This window comes from Dryobates pubescens, chromosome 9 (genome assembly GCF_014839835.1).
Source record: "Dryobates pubescens isolate bDryPub1 chromosome 9, bDryPub1.pri, whole genome shotgun sequence".
NCBI classification, from domain to species: domain Eukaryota; kingdom Metazoa; phylum Chordata; class Aves; order Piciformes; family Picidae; genus Dryobates; species Dryobates pubescens.
In genome coordinates, this window is record NC_071620.1 from 513,248 (window position 1) to 537,539 (window position 24,292).

The window sequence follows — 24,292 nt, forward strand, 5'->3', positions numbered from 1 at the left end:
TGCAATGCCTTTGCATCAAGAGCAGCCACCACCACCTGCAGTGAAGGACACAGCCTGGAAGCCAGGAGGTGCCAGCTGGGCAGGAGGAGAGGGTGGTTTTGGGGTGAGGCTGCTGGAGGCCTGGAGCAGGCTGTGGAGTCTCCTGGTGTGGAGACTTTCCAGAGCTGTCTGCATGCTGCCTGTGACCTGCCCTGGGTGATGCTGCCCTGGCAGGGGAGTTGACTGGCTCTCCAGAGCTCCCTTCCCACCTCACCACTCTGTGACTCCTGCTCAGAGGCTGACTCAGAGGGACAAACCCATGTGCCCAGATCAAACCAAGTGGCTCTGAAGGCCAAGTCTCCAGGTTCTGTGGCCATTTCTCCCTCCCCACTTGCCTGAAGGAAGGCACACAAGGACCACCCAGCTCCTCAGGAAGGACTGAGCTGCCTCACCCCAGCTCATCTCCACATCAAACCAGAGTGAAGCAGTGTGATCAGAAACCTTTGTGACCAACAGTCACAGCAAGGGAGGGGTTGGAAAGGGACCTCTGGAGCTCATCCAGACCAGCCCCCTGCCAGAGCAGGGCCACCCAGGGCAGGCTGCACAGGAATGCATCCAAGCTGTGTCATCAATAATCCTTCAGGCTGGATGAGGCCTGGAGCAGCCTGGGCTGGGGGGAGGTGTCCCTGGGCATGGCAGGGGGCTGGAAGTGCCTGAGCTCTGAGGTCTCTTCCAACCCAACCCATTCCATGGCTCCAGCAATTCCACCCAGCAGCCTTGGGCTCTCTGCCTGCTTTTGCCTTGTTTCCATGGAGCCACAGAATGGGTTGGGTTGGAAGGGCCCTTGAAGACCACCCAGTTCCACCCCCCCTGCTCATTACCTAGGCTCACTTGCTGATTGCCTGGGGGTGTTCCAGGCTGGGCTGGCTCAGCCCTTGAGCCCAGCTGAGAGGGTCCCTGCCCGAGGCCGGAGCAGAGGTGCTCTGAGGCCCCTTCCAGGCTGAGGTTTGATCTAAACTCAGGGAGAATGCTGGGGCCTACCTTGCCCTGGCAGCTGTTTATGGAGCCTCTGACAGTGACCCCTTTGATCATGCTCTTGGTTCCTGTGGTCACCTCTCGGTACTGCAAGCTCAGCCCACTGGGGAAGCAGAGAGAAGAGAGCAGGGCAGGCACAGAGCAGGCTGCTCCACTCTGCAGGCCACTCTCAGGTCTTCTGCTGTGCTTTAACCCCCAAACCACTTCCAGACCCACCCTCATGGGCCTCAGTAGCCACCCACTCCGAGCTGCTCTCATGCCAGCTCACAGCCCAGCCACCAGTTAGCTTCAGCAGCCCCCCAGACCCTCCCCCTGCCAGCAAAAGGCCCAGCCCCAGGCAGTGCAGGCTGGGATGGTGCAGTTACCTGACTTCAAGAACTGGCTTAAGGTCAGGGGACAGCTGTGTTGCATGGCCAAACTCATCCTGCAGCTCCAGGGGGATGTTGAAAGGGACCCCAACCCGGAAGGGCAGCTCCAGGAGGCCCACAGAAAACTTCTCTGCTTTGCCCTCTAAGAGGAAAGGACACATGGAAGGAATTGCCCAGCAAGCAGCTGAGCAGCACCAGCCATGCTCTGCCCCTCATGGAGGCTGCCATCAGCCCAGTGCTCCCCAGGGGCTGCTGGGAGTGCTGCTGCGACCCAGGCCAGGGCTCGGTGCCTGCCCTCACCCTGCCCTCACCCTGCCACAGGCCCAGCAGCTAGGCCAGCTGCAGGCTGGGCTGCAGGCAGCGCCCCTGGGAGCCCAGCACAGCAGCTGGAAGAGGACAGCTCCTTCTGGACAGCCTTGGGCATTCCACTGCTCCACTTCTGCCCAGGCAGAGCACTGCATGCAACAGAACCTTTCTATGTCCTGCAGCTGCCCCAGAAGGGAGAGGCAGAGCCTGCCTGGCAGTTCCACCACCCAGCCCTCACCCACAGGCTGCTGAGAGCTCCAGGGGCAGGGGGAGAGCTGTGCAGTCACCTGGCACAGCAGCACTGCAACCTTCTGCCCAGCCAGGAGCAGCTCAGGCAGCCTGAGGCCGCCTGGGCAAGCATTGGTCTCAGCAGCACTGACAGACCTGCCCAGGGGCAGCAAGCACTGAGCAAGGAGCTCCCAGAGAGGGCAAAGCCTCTGCTGCCCAGACAAAGAGATGCTTGAGCTGCCCCCCTGCAGCTGTTCCAGCTGCTGGGCTGCAGGAGGCACTGCTGGCTCCTGGGGAGCTGCCCAGCACCCCCAGGCACTACATCCAGGGCTGCTCCCAACCCACTCTGCACCCAGCCTGGATCTGCGCCTGGCATTACCCACAGCAGCCAGCCCTGGCTGCCTCTGCCCCCCAGCAGCTGCCTGTGCCCCCCAGCAGCCAGCCCTGGCTGCCTCTGCCCCCCAGCAGCTGCCTCTGCCCCCCAGCAGCCAGCCCTGGCTGCCTCTGCCCCCCAGCAGCTGCCTCTGCCCACCAGCAGCCAGCCCTGGCTGCCTCTGCCCCCCAGCAGCTGCCTCTGCCCCCCAGCAGCCAGCCCTGGCTGCCTCTGCCCCCCAGCAGCTGCCTCTGCCCCCCAGCAGCCAGCCCTGGCTGCCTCTGCCCCCCAGCAGCTGCCTGTGCCCCCCAGCAGCCAGCCCTGGCTGCCTCTGCCCCCCAGCAGCTGCCTGTGCCCCCCAGCAGCCAGCCCTGGCTGCCTCTGCCCCCCAGCAGCTGCCTGTGCCCCCCAGCAGCCAGCCCTGGCTGCCTCTGCCCCCCAGCAGCTGCCTCTGCCCACCAGCAGCCAGCCCTGGCTGCCTCTGCCCCCCAGCAGCTGCCTGTGCCCCCCAGCAGCCAGCCCTGGCTGCCTCTGCCCCCCAGCAGCTGCCTGTGCCCCCCAGCAGCCAGCCCTGGCTGCCTCTGCCCCCCAGCAGCTGCCTCTGCCCACCAGCAGCCAGCCCTGGCTGCCTCTGCCCCCCAGCAGCTGCCTCTGCCCCCCAGCAGCCAGCCCTGGCTGCCTCTGCCCCCCAGCAGCTGCCTCTGCCCCCCAGCAGCCAGCCCTGGCTGATTCTCCCCCCCAGCAGCCAGCCCTGGCTGCCTCTGCCCCCCAGCAACCCCCCCCAGCTGCCTCTGCCCCCCAGCAGCTGACTCTGCCCCCCAGCAGCCAGCCCTGGCTGATTCTCCCCCCCAGCAGCCCCCCCTGGCTGATTCTGCCCCCCAGCAGCCCCCCCTGGCTGATTCTGCCCCCCAGCAGCCCCCCTGGCTGCCTGTGCCCCCCAGCAGCCCCCCTGGCTGCCTGTGCCCCCCAGCAGCCCCCCTGGCCGCTCTCACCGATGATGGTGAACCTGAACGCCCTGGAGGGCAGGGGCCTGCCGGCGTAGGTGTCGGCGTTGCTCTCGTTCAGCACCACCTGCAGCTTCAGGGTGTAGTTGCCAAGCTTCTGCAGGTTCTCTGCAGCGAGGGCAGGCACTCAGGGGCAGGGAAGAGGGAAGGCAGCTCCTGCAAGAGCCACAGCCTCCCCCAGGGCACATACCCATCTTCTTGAACCAGTAGGGCCACTTGCCCCCGTGCTGGCTGATGTGGGAGATGATCTCCTTGTTCCCGGTGGGGGCTGCAAGGCAAGCAAGGGGCACATCCTCAGCCACAAGCCTCCATCCTCACTGCTCTGGAGGGAAGCTGCCAGAGCCAGCCTGACAGCTAGCAGAGGAACTCCCCACCTAAGCCTGCCCCCCACCACCTAGCCTCAGAGCCCCCAGCAGCCCCTGGCCGCTGGGTGTCCCCAGCCCCTCGGCGGCAGCTTCCCTGCCGGCCGCAAGGGAAGCGCTGCCAGAGGCTGCAGCTGCCTGCAGGGCGCAGGCCCCAAGCCATCAAAGCACCACCTGAGCCAAGTCTTACAGCTGAGACACAGCCAAAAGCCTTCCATGAGCTGCCACAGCAACCCCAGTGCCCCTCAGAGCTCTGAGCAGGTCCCTTCAGCTGCACCTCCTGCTCCCACCCCTCTGGGCAGCCCGGGCCAGGCTCTCCCCACCCTCAGGGGCAAACATTTCTCCTTCTCCCCACTCCCAATCTCCCTCTGGGAGTCCAAACCATCCCCCCTTGGCCTGGCTCCACAGGCCCTAAGGAAAAGCCTGTCCCCAGCTTTCTTCTCCCCCCTGGAAGCACTGCAAGGCCACCAGAGGGTGCCCCTGGAGCCTTCTCCTCTGCAGGCTGCCCAAGGCCAACTCTCTCAGCCTGGCTCCCAGCAGAGGGCTTCCAGCCCTGCCAGCACTGCTGTGGCCTCCCCTGGCCCTGCTGAACAGGTCTCTGTCTGTGCTGAGGTCTCAAGAGCTGGAGGCAGTGCTCCAGGTGAGGTCTCAGCAGAGCAGAGCATTCAGACACAAAACATTTGGCACTGCAGCAGCTGCCTGCCCCTCAAGCATGGCTCTGGAGGACCACACTGTCCTTACAGGCCCCAGGCCTGCCCAGGGGTCAAACTCTGACATGCCTCTGCATGGAGAAACATGGAACCCAGGGCTGGAGCAGCTCTGCTGGGAGCACAGGCTGAGGGAGCTGGGGCTGTGCAGCCTGCAGAGGAGAAGGCTCCAGGGGCTCCTCAGAGCTGCTGCCAGCACCTGAAGGGATCCTGCAGGAAGGCTGCAGAGGAACTGCTCCTGAGGGGGGCTGGAGCCAGGCCAGGAGGGAAGGGTTTGGAGCTGAGGCAGAGCAGGGGCAGAGTGGAGCTGAGGAAGAAGTTGTTGAGTGTGAGGCTGCTGAGCCTCTGGCCCAGGCTGCCCAGGGAGGCTGTGGCTGCCTCCTGCCTGGGGGTGCTCAGGGCCAGGCTGGATGAGGCCCTGAGCAGCTGAGTCTGGCTGAGAGGTGTCCCTGGGCATGGCAGGGGGTTGGATCACTGAGCTCTGAGCTCCCTGCCAGCCTGAGCCCTGCTGGGGCTCCCTCACTCAGGGCATACTCACAGTGCAAGATAACCTTCAGCTCCACAAGAAGCTTCTTGGAGCCTCCATGGCTCGACCCTGGCAGCTTTTGCATTGCTTCTCCTTTCTTGTTGAGGATCTCTATTCTCAGGGCTCCTGTGTTCCAGGGCAGAAAGGACAGGCTCAGAACAGGCTGGAAGGGACTGCAGGCTGCTGGGGGCTTCACTTGTAGACAGGAGGGCAGCACATGGCCCTTTCAATGGCCATCTGGCTGTGGCACTGGGGAGCAGAGCCAGGGTACCTATTGGGGTGCCAGCAAATCTGGTGTCGTTGGGCAGCAGCTCATCTCCCTCAGGCCAGGTCACAGACAGCTTGTCAGGGAGTCTGGGGAAAGAGAGGCAGAGCTGGCTGGGGGCTGAAGCCACAGCAGGGCAGTGTGAGCACCCTCTGCCACGGAGCAGCCCCTCCTGCTGCAGAGCTCCTCTGCTCCTGCCACTGCTGCAGCTGCTGCTGCCCCAGCTGGGGCTGCTCCTGGGCAGCAGCACCCACGTGCTGCAGGCAGTGCAGCAGAGTCAGGCCCAGCTGAGTGCTGACCTGGCCATCTCATCCTCAATGTACTTCTTGATGGCACTGTCACACATGGTCCTGTCCAGCTTGGAGATGGGCACGGTCTTCATCTCGGCATACAGGGCCTGGGGCTCCTGGGCACAGACAGAGGCCAGTCACTGACAGCTGGGGAGGGCCCAGGCACGGGCACAGAGCTGGCACAGGCTGCCTGGGAGCTCCAGCAGCCACTGCTAAAGCCTGCTGACCTCCCCCAGGCCCAGCAGGCTGGGGGGGAACAGACCTCTGCAGCTCACACACTTCAAGCACCTGCTAAAGCAGCTGGAGAAGCCCTGGCAGCCTGGAGCAGCCAAAGCAGCCTGGAGCAGCCCTGGCAGCCTGGAGCAGCCAAAGCAGCCTGGAGCAGCCCTGGCAGCCTGGAGCAGCCCTGGCAGCCTGGAGCAGCCCTGGCAGCCTGGAGCACCCCTGGCAGCCTGGAGCAGCCAAAGCAGCCTGGAGCAGCCCTGGCAGCCTGGAGCAGCCAAAGCAGCCTGGAGCACCCCTGGCAGCCTGGAGCAGCCAAAGCAGCCTGGAGCAGCCAAAGCAGCCTGGAGCAGCCCTGGCAGCCTGGAGCAGCCCTGGCAGCCTGGAGCAGCCCTGGCAGCCTGGAGCAGCCCTGGCAGCCTGGAGCAGCCAAAGCAGCCTGGAGCACCCAAAGCAGCCTGGAGCACCCAAAGCAGCCTGGAGCAGCCAAAGCAGCCTGGAGCAGCCAAAGCAGCCTGGAGCACCCAAAGCAGCCTGGAGCAGCCAAAGCAGCCTGGAGCAGCCCTGGCAGCCTGGAGCAGCCAAAGCAGCCTGGAGCAGCCAAAGCAGCCTGGAGCAGCCAAAGCAGCTGGCAGCACCCCTGGCAGCCTGGAGCACCCCTGGCAGCCTGGAGCACCCCTGGCAGCCTGGAGCAGCCAAAGCAGCCTGGAGCAGCCAAAGCAGCTGGCAGCACCCCTGGCAGCCTGGAGCACCCCTGGCAGCCTGGAGCAGCCAAAGCAGCCTGGAGCACCCAAAGCAGCTGGCAGCACCCCTGGCAGCCTGGAGCACCCCTGGCAGCCTGGAGCAGCCAAAGCAGCCTGGAGCACCCAAAGCAGCTGGCAGCACCCCTGGCAGCCTGGAGCACCCCCAGATCATTCTGGAGCTGTCACAAAGCTCTCCAAGGCAGCCTGGCCCAGGAGTGCAGCTGAGGCCCCCCTGCCCCCAGCCCCTGGCTGTGTGAGCCCTGCCTCACCAAAGCAATCTGAACCTCTCCCCCAGTGGCAAAAATGTCTCCATCGTGGTGGCCATAGAGGAAGAACTTCTCGATGGTCCCATAGAATATGGGCAGAGTCTTCACTGTCTTCACCTGTGGAGAGAAGACCACCCCCCCAGGGCACACCTCTGCAGCACAGGGCTGCTGCTTCCTGCTGCTGTCCCTGGGAGCAGCCCAGCCCAGCAGCAGGAGGGGGCTGGGGCAGAGCACTGGGTGCCCCTCTCCGCTCGGGGAGGAGCTGACTCACCAGCTGCCCTGTTCTGAAGGTTCTGCCATCCCACTCTATGGCCCCATAGACTGTCCAGGGGCTCTGCATCCTCTTGGAGGGCAGGTCAGAGCGGGGGGTGACTCCCTTGAAGATGGTGAACTTGATCTGCTTGTCATACCTCTCATGGCAGTCCTTCAGCCACAGAGCAAACTCCCTGTCGATCTTCATCCGCTGCTCCTGAGGGCAGAGAGGAGGCATGGGCACAGCTCCCCCCTCCAGCTGCCCAGCCCCAAGCCAGGGCAGCTCCAGAGGGCAGCAGGCCTGCACCCAGCAGAAAACTTCAGCTTGGACACCCAACAGCCTGCCTGGAGAGCCAGGCTCAGAGCCAGAGCAAACCTTTCTCCAGCACCCAGAGCCCTCTGTAAAGATCCTCCACACACACTGTGCACAGGGGAAGAAAGCTGACACAGGACCCCAGCATGGGGGGTGGGAAAGGACCCCTGGAGCTGCCCCAGCCCAGCCCCTGCTCCAGCAGAGATCCCCAGCAGCACAGTGCCCAGGGGGGGTTGGAAGCTCTCCACCCCAGCAGACTCCACAACCTCTCTGGGCAGCCTGCTCCAGGCCTCCAGCAGCCTCCCCCCAAACCACTTTCTCCTCCTGCTCAGCTGCCACCTCCTGGCTTCCAGGCTCTGCCCCTTGGCCTGGCCCTGGGCACCACTCAGCAGAGCCTGGCCCCAGCCTCTTGCCCCCCACAGCTCCTTCAGCTCTTGCTGAGCATTGCTCAGCTGCCCTCTGGGGCTGCTCTCCTGCAGGCTGCACAGCCCCAGGGCTCTCAGCCTTTGCTGCTGCCAGAGCTGCTCCAGGCCCCTCAGCAGCTCTGCAGCCTGCCCTGGGCTCTCTCCAGCAGTTCCCTGTCTCTCTGGGACTGGGGAGCCCAGAGCTGGACCCAGCATCCCAGATGGAGCCTCACTAAGGCAGAGCAGAGGGGCAGGAGAACCTCTCTTGACCTGCTGGCTGCACTCTTGTTGATGTCCCCCAGGACAGACCTTCAGCCTTCTTGGCCTCCTGAGGAGCTTCTTGTCCCCCAGCATTCCCAATCCCTCTCCCTGGAGCTGCCCCCCAGCAGCTGTTGTTTGAGAGCAGAAAGCACTGAAGCTGTTCTCCCACATTTCCAGAGTCAGCCCCCAGCCAAAGGCAGCAGAGCTCTCTGCTGCCAGGAGCTGCAGCAGTGCCCCAGGTGAGGCCCTTCAGCCAGCAGCAGCTGGATGACATGAATCAGAGAACCAGCCAGGCTGGGAGAGACCTCAGAGCTCATCCAGCCCAACCTCTCCCCCAGCACCAGCTGAGCAACTCAACCCTGGCACCAGGGGCCTCAGCCAGGCTCTTCCTAAACACCTCCAGGGATGGGGACTCCACCACCTCCCTGGGCAGCACATCCCCAGGGCCAATCTCTATGGCTGGGAAGAACTTCTTCCTCACCTTCAGCCTAAACCTCCCCTGGCACAGCTTGAGACTGTGGCCTCTTGTTCTGGTGCTGGGGGCCTGGGAGCAGAGCCCAACCCCCAGCTGGCTCCAAGCTCCCTGCAGGGAGTTGCAGAGAGCAAGAAGGTCTCCCCTGAGTCTCCTCTTCTGCAGGCTAAGCAACCCCAGCTCCCTCAGCCTCTCCTCCCAGGGCTGTGCTCCAGACCCCTCCCCAGCTTTGTTGCCCTTCTCTGGACACCTTCCAGCAGCTCAACCTCTTTCCTGACCTGAGGAGCCCAGAGCTGGACACAGGACTCAAGGGGTGGCCTGAGCAGTGCTGAGCACAGGGCAGAAGGACTTCCCTGCTCCTGCTGGCCACACTCTGCCTGCTGCAGGCCAGGATGCCCTTGGCCTTCTTGGCCCCCTGGACACACTGCTGGCTCCTGTTCAAGCACTCCCCCCAGGTCCCTCTCTGCCTGGCTCTGCCCCAGCCTGTAGCTCTGTGTGCAGCCCCTGGCACTTGGCTGCGTTCAGTCTCCTGCCACAGCCAGGAGCCAGGAGCTCACCTGGCCATTGAAGATCCTGGTGAAGAGAGTGTTCTTGTCCTTCAGCTTCAGCTCCAGGTCCATGAAGGTGAGCTTGTTGGTGCTGACCTGGAACTTGTCGTTGGTGAAGAGGGCCCCCGAGATGCGGTTGTAGCACTCGATGGGGGTCAGGCCCCGCTTCTTCGGGGGGGCACACCACTCGAAGCTGCAGGGGAGCACAGGGGGGCAGGCTCAGCACCGGGGGCAGGCTGGGCCCCGGGGGGAGGAGCAGGAGAGGCACACTCACTCTTCCACAGTGGTGTAGGGGATCAGCCTCCCGTTCCAGAAGCACTCGAAGATGGGTCTCTTTCCTCGGGCTCCCTTCTGGACGATGAAGCAGTCCTCATCATCGTCCTCCTCCCCTGGCTCTTGATTAGAAACAGCACAGTCTCCATCAGTGCAGTGCTTTGAAACACCAAGGCAACAGAAAAGCCCAGAGAGGCCTAAACTGAGGATTGCCTCTGCTGGTGGAGTGTGGGACAGCTGGGACCAGGCCATGTTCTAGAGAGGTGGAGTTTGGCTTTGTTGGTGAAGAAGAACCAAACAGGAACACCAAGGAAACATCTACCACAGGCAGGGAAAACTGTGACCAGAGCAGAGCTGCAAACTGCAGTCTCAGACAGGGTGGCTGTCTCCCAGCCACAGAGAACTCCAGCATGCTGGGAAGGGACCCCTGGAGCTGCCCCAGCCCAAGCCCTGCTCCAGCAGGGCCCCCCCAGCAGCTTGCCCAGCAGCACAGTGCCCAGGGGGGGTTGGAAGCTCTCCACCCCAGCAGACTCCACAACCTCTCTGGGCAGCCTGCTCCAGGCCTCCAGCAGCCTCCCCCCAAACCACTTTCTCCTCCTGCTCAGCTGCCACCTCCTGGCTTCCAGGCTCTGCCCCTTGGCCTGGCCCTGGGCACCACTCAGCAGAGCCTGGCCCCAGCCTCTTGCCCCCCACAGCTCCTTCAGCTCTTGCTGAGCATTGCTCAGCTGCCCTCTGGGGCTGCTCTCCTGCAGGCTGCATAGCCCCAGGGCTCTCAGCCTTTGCTGCTCCCAGAGGACCCTCAGCAGCTCAGTTCTGGTTTCTCTGTCATTAAAGCTGAGCACCAAAGGTACCAAGGCTCCGGATGAGGCCCTGAGCAACCTGGGCCGGTGGGAGCCACGGCAGGGGGTTGGAAGGGGCTGGTGTCAAAAGGCCCCTTCCAAACCAACCCATTGCATGGCTGGGTGCCTGACTCACTGGAAGGGAAGCAGGGATCATCAGGGTAGGTCTCCCTGTCGTAGAGGAAGGGGTGGTAGCGGATGATGCCCTCCACGATGCCCTCCCCTTCCACCTGCGCCTTGAACTCGAAGCTGTCGGCAGCGGTGTTGATGTAGAGGGTCTGCATGTCGTCCCTGATCTCCCTCAGGTTCACCAGCTTGGGCACCTTGCCCTTCTCAAACATGGAGATCTGAGAAGGCAACCCAGCAAGCTGGTGAGGTCCTCACCCAGCGCCGGGGGCGAGCAGCACCAGCAGTGCCGCTGCCCAGCGGCGGCGCCCGGGGCGCTGCTGGGGGCACAGTCCTGCAGGCAGGGCAGGAGGCAGAGAGCCAGCAGGCTCCAGAGAGCCAGCAGGCTCCAGAGAGCAAGGGGCAGCAGGCCTGGGGTGTCTGACCTGAATGTCAATGTTGTTGAAGGGGCTGATGTCCTTGGTGGCAGCGTTGGTCTCGTTGCCCTTGGGCCCATGGATGTAGTAGTGGTAGATGTGGCTGCAGGGGGAGGAAGACAGCTCAGAGAGGCAACGGGGCAGCTGCCGTGGCCAGGGACCCACAGCAGCTCTGCCTTCACCCAGCTGCTTCACTGCATGGCTGCCAATCAGCTCCACAGCACAGGGACAGCTGCTGCTGCAAGCTGGAGAGGGAGGAGCCCTCTGCAAGCACACAGTGGGTTTGGGTGCAAAAGACCTCCAAGCTCACCCAGTCCAACCATTCTCTCACTCTGCCAAGGTCCCACGGCCCTCAGCACCACAGCTCTGCCTCTGGGAAACACCTCCAGGGGTGGGCATTCAGCCTCCTCCCTGGGCAGCCTGGGCCAGGCCTGGGGAACCCTTTCAGTCAAGAACTTTCTTCTGATGTCCAACCTAAAGCTGCCCTGGGGCAACTGAGGCCATCTCCTCTCGTCCTATCTCTTGTCCCTTGTGAGCAGAGCCCAACCTCACCTGGCTCCAGCCTCCTCTCAGGGAGCTGCAGAGAGCAATGAGGTCTCCCCTCAGCCTCAGGCTTGAGCAACCTGCTCTAGCCAGGGCATCCCTGCTGGCTGCAGGGGGTTGGTCAGCAATGGGTTAACTGACCATGTTAATTGCTCTTGTTAATTGCTGATGCTCACTGACCATGCTGAGGGAGCACAGCAGCTGCCAACTTGCTAGCAGGCCACCTTCCCACCCCCCAGCTTACGCCAGCTGCCGGGTCCAGAGGTGGAAGTAGTTCTTCAGGTACTGCATGTGGTCTGGCTGGACCCCTGTGATGACAACTGCTGTGAAGCTCTCTTTGTCCTTCTCTTCTAGGATCAGGTTATGGAGAAACCTTTCGTCATCACTCGTGATGTGAGAGGAGTCGGAGGGCTACAGAGACAGTCGAGAGGAGCAGGAATGCCAGCTGGCTCTGGGAGCTCCCAGCAGCTGCTCCAGCACTTCCCTCTGCTTCTCCTGCTGGGGGCACCAGCATCTTTCTACACTCCAGGGCACAAATCACAGAATCAGTAAGGTTGGAAATGACCTCAAGGATCATCAGATCCAAGCTGGCACCCAACACCTCCTGACTAACTAAACCATGGCTCCAAGTGCCATAGCCAGTCCCCTCCTGAACACCTCCAGGGATGGGGACTCCACCACCTCCATGACTCAGACAAAGATATCCCTTGAAAGTGTGAGGGACAGCTTGAGGGACACCACCACCACCACCACTTGAGGGGCAAGCTGAGCCCTGCCAGAGCAGTGCAGAGTGAACCCTGCCGAGCCAGGGCAGCGGCGCCGGAGGCTGTTTCACCTTTCTGTTCCGGATGTAGCCACTGTAGATTGATTCTCTGTTCTTCTCCTTCTTCTCAAAGTCCTCTTTGGACAGGACAAGCTCATGCACGTCCTGAGACTCTGCAGGCTTGCTGATCATCTGATTGGATCAAAGAAAGGGTGGTGACCATCCACACCAGATTCAAAGTGAGCGGTGAGCCCAAGCTGGGACATCACCAACCCCAGACTTGCAGCCTGCTTTGGCTGGGAAGGGCCCTCGCTGGCTCACCCAGGCCAACCCCCTGCAGCCAGCAGGGACATCCCCAACCAGAGCAGGCTGCCCAGAGCCCCAAACAGCCTGACCTGCAATAGTGCCAGTCACGGGGCAGCTCCCAGCTCTCTGGGTAGCTATGGAGACACCTGATGGCTCTCAGCACAGTGACAACCGCCAGGTGACACGGGCAGCCCACTGCTCAGCCTGGGCAGCTGCCACCAGCCATGAAGGCAGAGGGTGGCCCTGTGGGGTCAGGACCCAGCTGTTCTGCAGCACTCAGACAGGCCTTGCCCACGCTCCCAGCCCCTCCACTCCTAAGCAGCTGCCAGGACCCACTGCTGGGTGAAGAGGCAGAACCCCCTTGTGCTGTGCAGGTCCCCAGGAGGTGAAGGCAGGGCTGAGTGGTTGGACCTGATGATCTCAAAGGGCACTTCCAACCTCAACTCCTGTGTGCTCTGCCTCAACACTGAGCAGCCCTGAGCAGTGCAGCAGTGCCTGCCCCCAGCCCCAGGGGTGCAGCCGCTGCAGCTGTGCTGCCTGTGCGTGGCGGAGTCGCCAGCCGGCCCGAGGCAGCACCGGAGCCTGGAAGCCCTCCCTGCTGCCAACCTGGCAGCTCTCTGGGTGCCCTGCTGGCCCTCCCAGAAGATGTGAGGATACCTTCCAGGAAGGCTGAGGTTGACTCACCCTGGCAGACTGCCCCACAAAGAACACTGCCTGCTTGCCTCCAACCCCAAAGTAGGAGATGTCGCTGTTGAGGCTGCGCGGCACCGGCACCGGGCGGACGTAGCTGGAGTGGTCGCTGCGGGGAGAGGCCTGCGGTGAGCTGCCCGGGGGAGGGCAATCCAAACAGCACAGCCTGAGCTACACAGCTCCTCTGAAACTCCTCCACTTGGCCCCCAAACCATCATGGAATCCCAGCGTGGCTCAGGCTGGCAGGGAGCTCAGAGCTCCTCTGCTCCAACCTCCCCTCCATGCCCAGGGACACCTCTCAGCCACACTCAGCTGCTCAGGGCCTCATCCAGCCTGGCCCTGAGCACCCCCAGGCAGGAGGCAGCCACAGCCTCCCTGGGCAGCCTGGGCCAGAGGCTCAGCAGCCTCACACTCAACAACTTCTTCCTCAGCTCCACTCTGCCCTTGCTCTGCCTCAGCTCCAAACCCTTCCCCCTGGGCCTGGCTCCAGGCCCCCTCAGGAGCAGTTCCTCTGCAGCCTTCCTGCAGGATCCCTTCAGGTGCTGGCAGCAGCTCTGAGGAGCCCCTGGAGCCTTCTCCTCTGCAGGCTGCACAGCCCCAGCTCCCTCAGCCTGTGCTCCCAGCAGAGCTGCTCCAGCCCTGGCAGCATCTCTGTGGCCTCCTCTGGCCTCTCTCCAGCAGCTCTGTGTCCTTCTCCTGCTGGGGACAGCAGAGCTGGAGGCAGGCTTGGAGGGGAGGTCTGAGCAGAGCCCAGGGGCAGAATCCCCTCTGCTGCCCTGCTGCCCACCCTGCTCTGGCTGCAGCCCAGCACACAGCTGCCTGAAGGCTGCAGGAGGCACTGCTGGGGAGCTGCTCAGCACCTTCAGGGCTGCTCCCAACCCACTCTACCCCCAGCCTGGATCTGTGCCTGGGGCTGGCCTGACCCAGCTGCAGGACCTTGCAGTTGGCCTTGTTGAAAACCTCTGCAGACCAGAGCCAGCCCCCAGCTGTCTGCAGGTAACTCAAAGAGAGACAGAACAGGCCAAGAAGAACACTTCTGTGTTAGAATCATAGAATTGTTATGGTTGGAAGAGACCTCAAGGCTCAGCCAGTTCCACCCCCCTGCCATGGGCAGAGACCCTTCACATTAGATCAGGTTGCTCACAGCCACCTCCAGCCTGGCTGCAAACACCTCCAGGGATGAGGCTGCCACACCTCCCTGGGCAGCCTTTTGTGGAGCTTCCCTGTCTCCTACTTATCAAGATGCCTGCAGAGACCCAGGGCCTGACAGGTTTAAGCAAGGTGCTGCAGAAGCAGCTCACAGTGGCAGTCCCCAGTGCCACCAGGAGCCCTGCAGCTCACAGTGGCAGTCCCCAGTGCCACCAGGAGCCCCTCAGTGTTTGTCCAGACCTCTCAAAATCCCCCTGCCTGGTGAACTTGGACAGTCTGTACACAGCCCAGTTGTTGAGCTGCTTGGAGGTCATCCCTCTTCCGTTGTCCATCACAGCCACCGCTGGCTTCCCTTGGGACTCATCAAAGAGCTGTGTGGGGGAGAAGAGAACACAAAGAGCCCCAGAACACATTGACACCCCCCAGAGGTACCCCCCAGGTGCAGCAGCAGCCGCCAGGCCCTGCCCTCACCAGCTTGATCTGGATGCTCCTGACGCCGGCGTTGCGGCAGGTGGCCGACAGGGAGTTGTCGATGAGCTCGGCCAGGGCGAAGGCTGCGGGAAGAGAAGGACAACAGCCCTGGGAAAGGCTTCTCCTCACTGGGGCACCCACAGGAGCTGCGGCTCAGCCAGCAAGAGGACACTGCCCAGGCACAGAGAGGGGCTGCCAGAGCCAGCAGAGCCAAGCCTGCTGTGCAGAGGCTTCACCCCTTGCTGACCACGCAGCTCTGCCGCTGGCAAGGACACAGCTGGACACCACTGCTCCTCAGGGCTTGCAAGGACACAGGTGGTGATCCCTGCTCCTTAGGGCTTCCTGCAGGCTGCCCCATGCAGCAGAGCCTTGGCCAGGCTTGGGATTGAGTGCATGGGATTCAAAAAGAGCACTAAAGCCTGGCACGAGCTGAGACCTGCTGGGAAGCAGCTCCAAGGAGGACCTGGCACTGATGCGAAACAAGTTCCCCATGAGCCAGCAGTGTGTCCTCCTGGCCAAAGGCGTCCTGGGGGGCATCAAGAGTGTGGCCAGGAGGGCAAGGGAGGTTCTCCTGTCCCTCTACTCTGCCTTGCTGAGGCCACATCTGCAGAAGCATTTGAGGAGGTCCCTCTGTAGATCTGGATCATCACACAGCCACTTGGAGTCATTTTTGAAGGGCAGTTTGCATGAAGAGCAGAGGGAATTGATCTTTAGGGGCATGGAACGGGTTGGGTTGGAAGGGACCTTCAGGACCATCCAGCTCCAACACCCTACCACGGGCAGGGACACCTCCCACCAGCCCAGGCTGCCCAAGGCCTCATCCAGCCTGGCCTTGAACACCTCCAGGCAGAAGACATCCACAACACTCCCGGGCAACCTGTTCCAGGGTCTCCCCACCCTGGCTCTATAGCCTCCATCTGCCCTCTCCCAGCTCAAAGCCATCGGCTCAGGTCCCAGCAAGCCAAGAGCCCTTCCCCAGCTCTGCCGCAACCCCTGGGCTGCCGCAGGGCGGCGGTCAGGGGCGGGGGGGGGGGGAGGGGGTAAAGAGGCAGGGGGCAGCGGGCAGGGGTACACAGGCAGGGAGCTGTAGGCAGGGGGTACTCACGCAGGGGATTGTGCCCCTCGCTGGCGTAGTACTCGTACATGCCGCTCTTCACCAGCGTGTCGTAGTGCGGCAGGAAGTCGATGCGCTCCTTGGTGGCCGACAGCAGGGTCTGGTCCACACTCTGCAGCAGGTACAGCGTCACGCCGTCCTGCACCGCCTCGCCTGCGGCCCAGAGCACACACACCGTGCTGCCACGCAGGCACAGGAGCCCTGCGGTGCTGCGCACGCCCCGGCCGCGGCCCCGTGCCCGCGACGCACCCATGGACTCATCGGCAGCGCTCAGCGGCGTGTGGCCTGCCCGCATCCGACTCTCAGGCGCTCGGCCTGCCCGCATCCGACTCTCACACACTCAGCCTGCTCGCATCCGACTCTCAGGCGCTCGGACTGCCCGCATCCGACTCTCAGGCGCTCGGCCTGCTCGCATCCGACACTCACGCGCTCAGCCTGCTCGCATCCGACTCTCAGGCGCTCGGCCTGCTCGCATCTGACTCTCACCCGCTCAGCCTGCTCGCATCCGACTCTCAGGCGCTCGGCCTGCACGCATCCGACTCTCAGGCACTCAGCCTGCCCGCATCCGACTCTCAGGCGCTCAACCTGCTCGCATCCGACTCTCAGGCACTCAGCCTGCCCGCATCCGACTCTCAGGCGCTCGGCCTGCCCGCATCCGACTCTCAGGCACTCAGCCTGCCCGCATCCGACTCTCAGGCGCTCGGCCTGCCCGCATCCGACTCTCAGGCACTCAGCCTGCCCGCATCCGACTCTCAGGCACTCAACCTGCTCGCATCCGACTCTCACGCACTCAGCCTGCTCGCATCTGACTCTCAGGCGCAAGGCCTGCTCACATCCGACTCTCAGGCGCTCGGCCTGCTCGCATCCGACTCTCAGGCGCAAGGCCTGCTCGCACCCGACTCTCACGCACTCAGCCTGCTCGCATCCGACTCTCAGGCGCTCGGACTGCTCGCATCCGACTCTCAGGCGCTCGGCCTGCTCACATCCGACTCTCAGGCACGCAGCCTGCTCGCATCCGACTCTCACGCACTCAGCCTGACTGCGTCCGACTCTCACGCGCTCAGCCTGCCCGCATCCGACTCTCAGGCGCTCGGCCTGCTCGCATCCGACTCTCAGGCGCTCGGCCTGCCCGCATCCGACTCTCACGCACGCAGCCTGCTCGCATCCGACTCTCACGCGCTCAGCCTGCCCGCATCCGACTCTCAGGCGCTCGGCCTGCTCGCATCCGACTCTCACGCACCCAGCCTGACCGCATCCGACTCTCACGCACTCAGCCTGCCCGCATCCGACTCTCAGGCGCTCGGACTGCCCGCATCCGACTCTCACGCACTCAGCCTGCTCGCATCCGACTCTCACGCACTCAGCCTGCTCGCATCCGACTCTCAGGCGCTCGGCCTGCTCGCATCCGACTCTCAGGCGCTCGGCCTGCTCGCATCCGAATCTCAGGCGCGCGGCCACCTCGCATCCGACTCTCAGGCACTCAGCCTGCCCGCATCCGACTCTCAGGCGCTCAGCCTGCTCGCATCCGACTCTCAGGCGCTCGGCCTGCTCGCATCCGAATCTCAGGCGCGCGGCCACCTCGCATCCGACTCTCAGGCGCAAGGCCTGCTCGCATCCGACTCTCACGCACTCAGCCTGCTCGCATCCGACTCTCACGCGTTCAGCCTGCTCGCATCCGACTCTCAGGCGCTCGGCCTGCTCGCATCTGACTCTCACGCACGCAGCCTGCTCGCATCCGACTCTCACGCACTCAGCCTGCTCGCATCCGACTCTCACGCACTCAGCCTGCTCGCATCCGACTCTCAGGCGCTCGGCCTGCTCGCATCTGACTCTCAGGCACGCAGCCTGCTCGCATCCGACTCTCAGGCACTCAGCCTGCCCGCATCCGACTCTCAGGCGCAAGGCCTGCTCGCATCCGACTCTCACGCGCTCAGCCTGCTCGCATCCGACTCTCAGGCGCTCGGCCTGCTCACATCCGACTCTCAGGCGCTCGGCCTGCTCGCATCCGACTCTCAGGCACGCAGCCTGCTCGCATCCGACTCTCACGCACTCAGCCTGCCCGCATCCGACTCTCACGCGCTCAGCCTGCCCGCATCCGACTCTCAGGCGCTCGGACTGCTCGCATCCGACTCTCAGGCGCTCGGACTGCCCGCATCCGACTCTCACGCACTCAGCCTGCCCGCATCCGACTCTCACGCGCTCAGCATGCTCGCATCCGACTCTCAGGCGCAAGGCCTGCTCGCATCCGACTCTCAGGCACTCAGCCTGCTCACATCCGACTCTCAGGCACTCAGCCTGCTCGCATCCGACTCTCAGGCGCTCGGCCTGCTCGCATCCGACTCTCAGGCGCGCAGCCTGCCCGCATCCGACTTTCAGGCACGCAGCCTGCTATCATCCGACTCTCAGGCGCGCAGCTTGCTCACATCCGACTCTCAGTCGCTCGGCCTGCCCGCATCCGACTCTCAGGCGCTCGGCCTGCCCGCATCCGACTCTCACACACTCAGCCTGCTCGCATCCGACTCTCACGCACTCAGCCTGCTCGCATCCGACTCTCACGCACTCAGCCTGCCCGCATCCGACTCTCAGGCGCTCGGCCTGCTCGCATCCGACTCTCACGCACCCAGCCTGACCGCATCCGACTCTCACGCACTCAGCCTGCTCGCATCCGACTCTCACGCACTCAGCCTGCTCGCATCCGACTCTCAGGCGCTCAACCTGCTCACATCCGACTCTCAGGCGCTCGGCCTGCTCGCATCCGACTCTCACGCACGCGGCCTGCTCGCATCCGACTCTCAGGCACGCAGCCTGCTCGCATCCGACTCTCACGCACGCGGCCTGCTCGCATCCGACTCTCAGGCGCTCGGACTGCCCGCATCCGACTCTCACGCACTCAGCCTGCCCTCATCCGACTCTCACGCGCTCAGCATGCTCGCATCCGACTCTCAGGCGCAAGGCCTGCTCGCATCCGACTCTCAGGCGCAAGGCCTGCTCGCATCCGACTCTCAGGCACTCAGCCTGCTCACATCCGACTCTCAGGCACTCAGCCTGCTCACATCCGACTCTCAGGCGCTCGGCCTGCTCGCATCCGACTCTCAGGCGCGCAGCCTGCCCGCATCCGACTTTCAGGCACGCAGCCTGCTCTCATCCGACTCTCAGGCGCGCAGCCTGCTCACATCCGACTCTCAGGCGCTCGGCCTGCTCGCATCCGACTCTCAGGCGCAAGGCCTGCTCACATCCGACTCTCAGGCGCTCGGCCTGCCCGCATCCGACTCTCAGGCGCTCGGCCTGCTCGCATCCGACTCTCAGGCGCGCAGCCTGCTCACATCCGACTCTCAGACGCTCGGCCTGCTCGAATCCGACTCTCAGGCGCGCAGCCTGCTCGCATCCGACTCTCAGGCGCTCGGCCTGCTCGCATCCGAGTCTCAGGCGATCAGCCTGCCCGCATCCGACTCTCAGGCACGCAGCCTGCTGTCATCCGACTCTCAGGCGCGCAGCCTGCTCACATCCGACTCTCAGGCGCTCGGCCTGCTCGCATCTGACTCTCAGGCGCGCAGCCTGCTCACATCCGACACTCAGGCGCTCGGCCTGCTCACATCCGACTCTCAGGCGCTCGGCCTGCTCACATCCGACTCTCACGCACTCAGCCTGCTCTCATCCGACTCTCAGGCGCGCAGCCTGCTCGCATCCGACTCTCAGGCGCTCGGCCTGCTCGCATCCGACTCTCACGCACTCAGCCTGCTCTCATCCGACTCTCAGGCGCTCGGCCTGCTCGCATCCGACTCTCAGGCGCGCAGCCTGCTCACATCCGACACTCAGGCGCTCGGCCTGCTCGCATCCGACTCTCAGGCGCGCAGCCTGCTCACATCCGACTCTCAGGCGCTCGGCCTGCTCGCATCTGACTCTCAGGCGCGCAGCCTGCTCTCATCCGACTCTCAGGCGCGCGGCCACCTCGCATCCGACTCTAACGCACGCGGCCTGCTCACATCCGACTCTCAGGCACGCAGCCTGCTCGCATCCGACTCTCAGGCGCTCAACCTGCTCGCATCCGACTCTCAGGCACTCAGCCTGCTCGCATCCGACTCTCAGGCACTCAACCTGCTCACATCCGACTCTCACGCACTCATCCTGCTCGCATCCGACTCTCAGGCACTCAACCTGCTCGCATCCGACTCTCACGCACGCGGCCTGCTCGCATCCGACTCTCAGGCGCTCGGCCTGCTCGCATCCGACTCTCAGGCGCTCAGCCTGCTCGCATCCGACTCTCAGGCGCACGGCCTGCTCGCATCCGACTCTCAGGCGCACGGCCTGCTCACATCCGACTCTCAGGCGCTCGGCCTGCTCGCATCCGACTCTCAGGCGCTCGGCCTGCTCGCATCCGACTCTCACGCGCTCGGCCTGCTCGCATCCGACTCTCAGGCGCTCGGCCTGCTCGCATCCGACTCTCACGCGCTCGGCCTGCCCGCATCCGACTCTCACGCGCTCAGCCTGCTCGCATCCGACTCTCACGCGCTCAGCCTGCTCGCATCCGACTCTCAGGCGCAAGGCCTGCCCGCATCCGACTCTCACGCGCTCAGCCTGCTCGCATCCGACTCTCACGCGCTCAGCCTGCTCGCATCCGACTCTCAGGCGCTCGGCCTGCCCGCATCCGACTCTCACGCGCTCAGCCTGCTCGCATCCGACTCTCAGGCGCTCGGACTGCCCGCATCCGACTCTCAGGCGCTCAGCCTGCTCGCATCCGACTCTCAGGCGCTCAGCCTGCTCAAATCCGACTCTCAGGCACGCAGCCTGCTCTCATCCGACTCTCAGGCGCGCAGCCTGCGCACATCCGACTCTCAGGCGCAAGGCCTGCTCACATCCGACTCTCAGGCGCTCGGCCTGCTCGCATCCGACTCTCAGGCGCTCGGCCTGCTCGCATCCGACTCTCAGGCGCGCAGCCTGCCCGCATCCGACTCTCAGGCACGCAGCCTGCTCGCATCCGACTCTCAGGCGCGCAGCCTGCCCGCATCCGACTCTCAGGCACGCAGCCTGCTCACATCCGACTCTCAGGCATGCAGCCTTCTCGCATCCGACTCTCAGGCGCTCGGCCTGCTCACATCCGACCCTCACGCACGCGGCCTGCTCGCATCCGACTCTCAGGCGCTCGGCCTGCCCGCATCCGACTCTCAGGCGCTCGGCCTGCTCGCATCCGACTCTCAGGCGCTCGGCCTGCTCACAATACGACTCTCAGGCACGCAGCCTGCTCTCATCCGACTCTCAGGCGCTCGGCCTGCTCGCATCCGACTCTCACGCACACGGCCTGCTCACTTCCGACTCTCAGGCGCTCAGCCTGCTCACATCCGACTCTCAGGCCATCGGACTGCCCGCATCCGACTCTCAGACGCTCGGCCTGCTCGCATCCGACTCTCAGGCGCTTGGCCTGCTCTCATCCGACTCTCAGGCGCTCAACCTGCTTGCATCCGACTCTCAGGTGCTCGGCCCGCTCGCATCCGACTCTCAGGCGCTCGGCCCGCTCGCATCCGACTCTCAGGCGCTCGGCCTGCTCGCATTCGACTCTCAGGCACGCAGCCTGCTCGCATCCGACTCTCACGCACGCGGCCACCTCGCATCCGACTCTCAGGCGCTCGGACTGCCCGCATCCGACACGCAGGCGCTCGGACTGCCAGCATCCGACACTCAGGCGCTCAGCCAGCTCGCATCCGACTCTCACGCACTCAGCCTGCTCGCATCCGACTCTCAGGCGCACGGCCTGCCCGCATCCGACTCTCAGGCACTCAGCCAGCTCGCATCCGACTCTCACGCACTCAGCCTGCTCGCATCCGACTCTCAGGCGCTCGGCCCGCTCGCATCCGACTCTCAGGCGCTCGGCCTGCTCGCATTCGACTCTCAGGCACGCAGCCTGCTCGCATCCGACTCTCACGCACGCGGCCACCTCGCATCCGACTCTCAGGCGCTCGGACTGCCCGCATCCGACACTCAGGCGCTCGGACTGCCAGCATCCGACACTCAGGCGCTCAGCCTGCCCGCATCCGACTCTCACGCACTCAGCCTGCTCGCATCCGACTCTCAGGCGCACGGCCTGCCCGCATCCGACTCTCAGGCACTCAGCCAGCTCGCATCCGACTCTCACGCACTCAGCCTGCCCGCATCCGACTCTCAGGCGCTCGGCCTGCTCGCATCCGACTCTCACGCGCTCAGCCTGCTCGCATCCGACTCTCACGCGCTCAGCCTGCTCGCATCCGACTCTCAGGCGCAAGGCCTGCACGCATCCGACTCTCAGGCACTCAGCCTGCCCGCATCCGACTCTCAGGCGCTCGGCCTGCTCGCATCCGACTCTCACGCACTCAGCCTGCTCGCATCCGACTCTCAGGCGCAAGGCCTGCTCGCATCTGACTCTCACACGCTCAGCCTGCTCGCATCCGACTCTCACGCACTCAGCCTGCTCTCATCCGACTCTCAGGCGCTCAGCCTGCCCGCATCCGACTCTCACGCGCTCAGCCTGCTCGCATCCGACTCTCAGGCGCTCGGACTGCCCGCATCCGACTCTCAGGCGCTCGGCCTGCTCGCATCCGACTCTCAGGCACGCAGCCTGCTCGCATCCGACTCTCACGCACTCAGCCTGCCCGCATCCGACTCTCAGGCGCTCGGCCTGCTCACATCCGACTCTCAGGCGCGCAGCCTGCCCGCATCCGACTTTCAGGCACGCAGCCTGCTCTCATCCGACTCTCAGGCGCGCAGCCTGCTCACATCCGACTCTCAGGCGCTCGGCCTGCTCGCATCCGACTCTCAGGCGCGCAGCCTGCCCGCATCCGACTCTCAGGCGCGCAGCCTGCCCGCATCCGACTCTCAGGCACGCAGCCTGCTCACATCCGACTCTCACGCGCTCGGCCTGCTCGCATCCGACTCTCAGGCGCGCAGCCTGCTCTCATCCGACTCTCAGGCGCGCAGCCTGCTCACATCCGACTCTCACGCGCTCAGCCTGCTCGCATCCGACTCTCAGGCACGCAGCCTGCTCGCATCCGACTCTCAGGCGCGCAGCCTGCTCACATCCGACTCTAAGGCGCTCGGCCTGCTCGCATCCGACTCTCAGGCGCGCAGCCTGCTCGCATCCGACTCTCAGGCGCGCGGCCTGCTCACATCCGACTCTCAGGCGCTCGGCCTGCTCGCATCCGACTCTCACGCACGCGGCCTGCTCGCATCCGACTCTCAGGCACGCAGCCTGCTCGCATCCGACTCTCACGCACGCGGCCTGCTCGCATCCGACTCTCAGGCGCTCGGACTGCCCGCATCCGACTCTCACGCACTCAGCCTGCCCTCATCCGACTCTCACGCGCTCAGCATGCTCGCATCCGACTCTCAGGCGCAAGGCCTGCTCGCATCCGACTCTCAGGCACTCAGCCTGCTCACATCCGACTCTCAGGCACTCAGCCTGCTCGCATCCGACTCTCAGGCGCTCGGCCTGCTCGCATCCGACTCTCAGGCGCGCAGCCTGCCCGCATCCGACTTTCAGGCACGCAGCCTGCCCACATCCGACTCTCAGGCACTCAGCCTGCTCGCATCCGACTCTCACGCGCTCGGCCTGCTCGCATCCGACTCTCAGGCGCGCAGCCTGCCCGCATCCGACTTTCAGGCACTCAGCCTGCTCACATCCGACTCTCAGGCACTCAGCCTGCTCGCATCCGACTCTCACGCGCTCGGCCTGCTCACATCCGACTCTCAGTCGCTCGGCCTGCTCGCATCCGACTCTCAGGCGCTCGGCCTGCTCGCATCCGACTCTCAGGCGCAAGGCCTGCTCGCATCCGACTCTCACACACTCAGCCTGCTCTCATCCGACTCTCAGGCGCTCGGCCTGCCCGCATCCGACTCTCAGGCGCTCGGCCTGCTCGCATCCGACTCTCAGGCGCGCAGCCTGCTCACATCCGACTCTCAGACGCTCGGCCTGCTCGAATCCGACTCTCAGGCGCGCAGCCTGCTCGCATCCGACTCTCAGGCGCTCGGCCTGCTCGCATCCGAGTCTCAGGCGATCAGCCTGCCCGCATCCGACTCTCAGGCACGCAGCCTGCTGTCATCCGACTCTCAGGCGCGCAGCCTGCTCAAATCCGACTCTCAGGCGCTCGGCCTGCTCGCATCTGACTCTCAGGCGCGCAGCCTGCTCACATCCGACACTCAGGCGCTCGGCCTGCTCACATCCGACTCTCACGCACTCAGCCTGCTCACATCCGACACTCAGGCGCTCGGCCTGCTCACATCCGACTCTCACGCACTCAGCCTGCTCTCATCCGACTCTCAGGCGCGCAGCCTGCTCTCATCCGACTCTCAGGCGCTCGGCCTGCTCGCATCCGACTCTCAGGCGCGCAGCCTGCTCACATCCGACACTCAGGCGCTCGGCCTGCTCGCATCCGACTCTCAGGCGCGCAGCCTGCTCACATCCGACTCTCAGGCGCTCGGCCTGCTCGCATCTGACTCTCAGGCGCGCAGCCTGCTCTCATCCGACTCTCAGGCGCGCGGCCACCTCGCATCCGACTCTAACGCACGCGGCCTGCTCACATCCGACTCTCAGGCACGCAGCCTGCTCGCATCCGACTCTCACGCGCTCAGCCTGCTCACATCCGACTCTCAGGCGCTCGGCCTGCTCGCATCCGACTCTCAGGCGCTCGGCCTGCCCGCATCCGACTCTCACG

The 24,292-nt window shown here is 64.4% G+C and overlaps 1 protein-coding gene across 1 annotated transcript in view; it reads right to left on the reverse strand.

Moving 5' to 3' along the window:
* Positions 1-24,292, reverse strand: part of SMCHD1 (structural maintenance of chromosomes flexible hinge domain containing 1) — a gene marked incomplete at its 5' end in the record, with an annotated part of 79,688 nt that overhangs the window by 42,905 nt on the left and 12,491 nt on the right. The window contains 19 exons of the mRNA XM_054164411.1: positions 1,021-1,117; positions 1,380-1,524; positions 3,282-3,401; positions 3,484-3,561; positions 4,901-5,014; positions 5,160-5,242; positions 5,453-5,559; positions 6,678-6,791; positions 6,946-7,143; positions 8,934-9,117; positions 9,199-9,319; positions 10,173-10,383; positions 10,588-10,681; positions 11,366-11,532; positions 11,957-12,076; positions 12,875-12,989; positions 14,270-14,400; positions 14,501-14,583; positions 15,606-15,767. Coding sequence (XP_054020386.1) covers positions 1,021-1,117; positions 1,380-1,524; positions 3,282-3,401; positions 3,484-3,561; positions 4,901-5,014; positions 5,160-5,242; positions 5,453-5,559; positions 6,678-6,791; positions 6,946-7,143; positions 8,934-9,117; positions 9,199-9,319; positions 10,173-10,383; positions 10,588-10,681; positions 11,366-11,532; positions 11,957-12,076; positions 12,875-12,989; positions 14,270-14,400; positions 14,501-14,583; positions 15,606-15,767 — 2,444 coding nt within the window. The remainder of the gene's footprint in view (positions 1-1,020; positions 1,118-1,379; positions 1,525-3,281; positions 3,402-3,483; positions 3,562-4,900; positions 5,015-5,159; positions 5,243-5,452; positions 5,560-6,677; positions 6,792-6,945; positions 7,144-8,933; positions 9,118-9,198; positions 9,320-10,172; positions 10,384-10,587; positions 10,682-11,365; positions 11,533-11,956; positions 12,077-12,874; positions 12,990-14,269; positions 14,401-14,500; positions 14,584-15,605; positions 15,768-24,292) is intronic.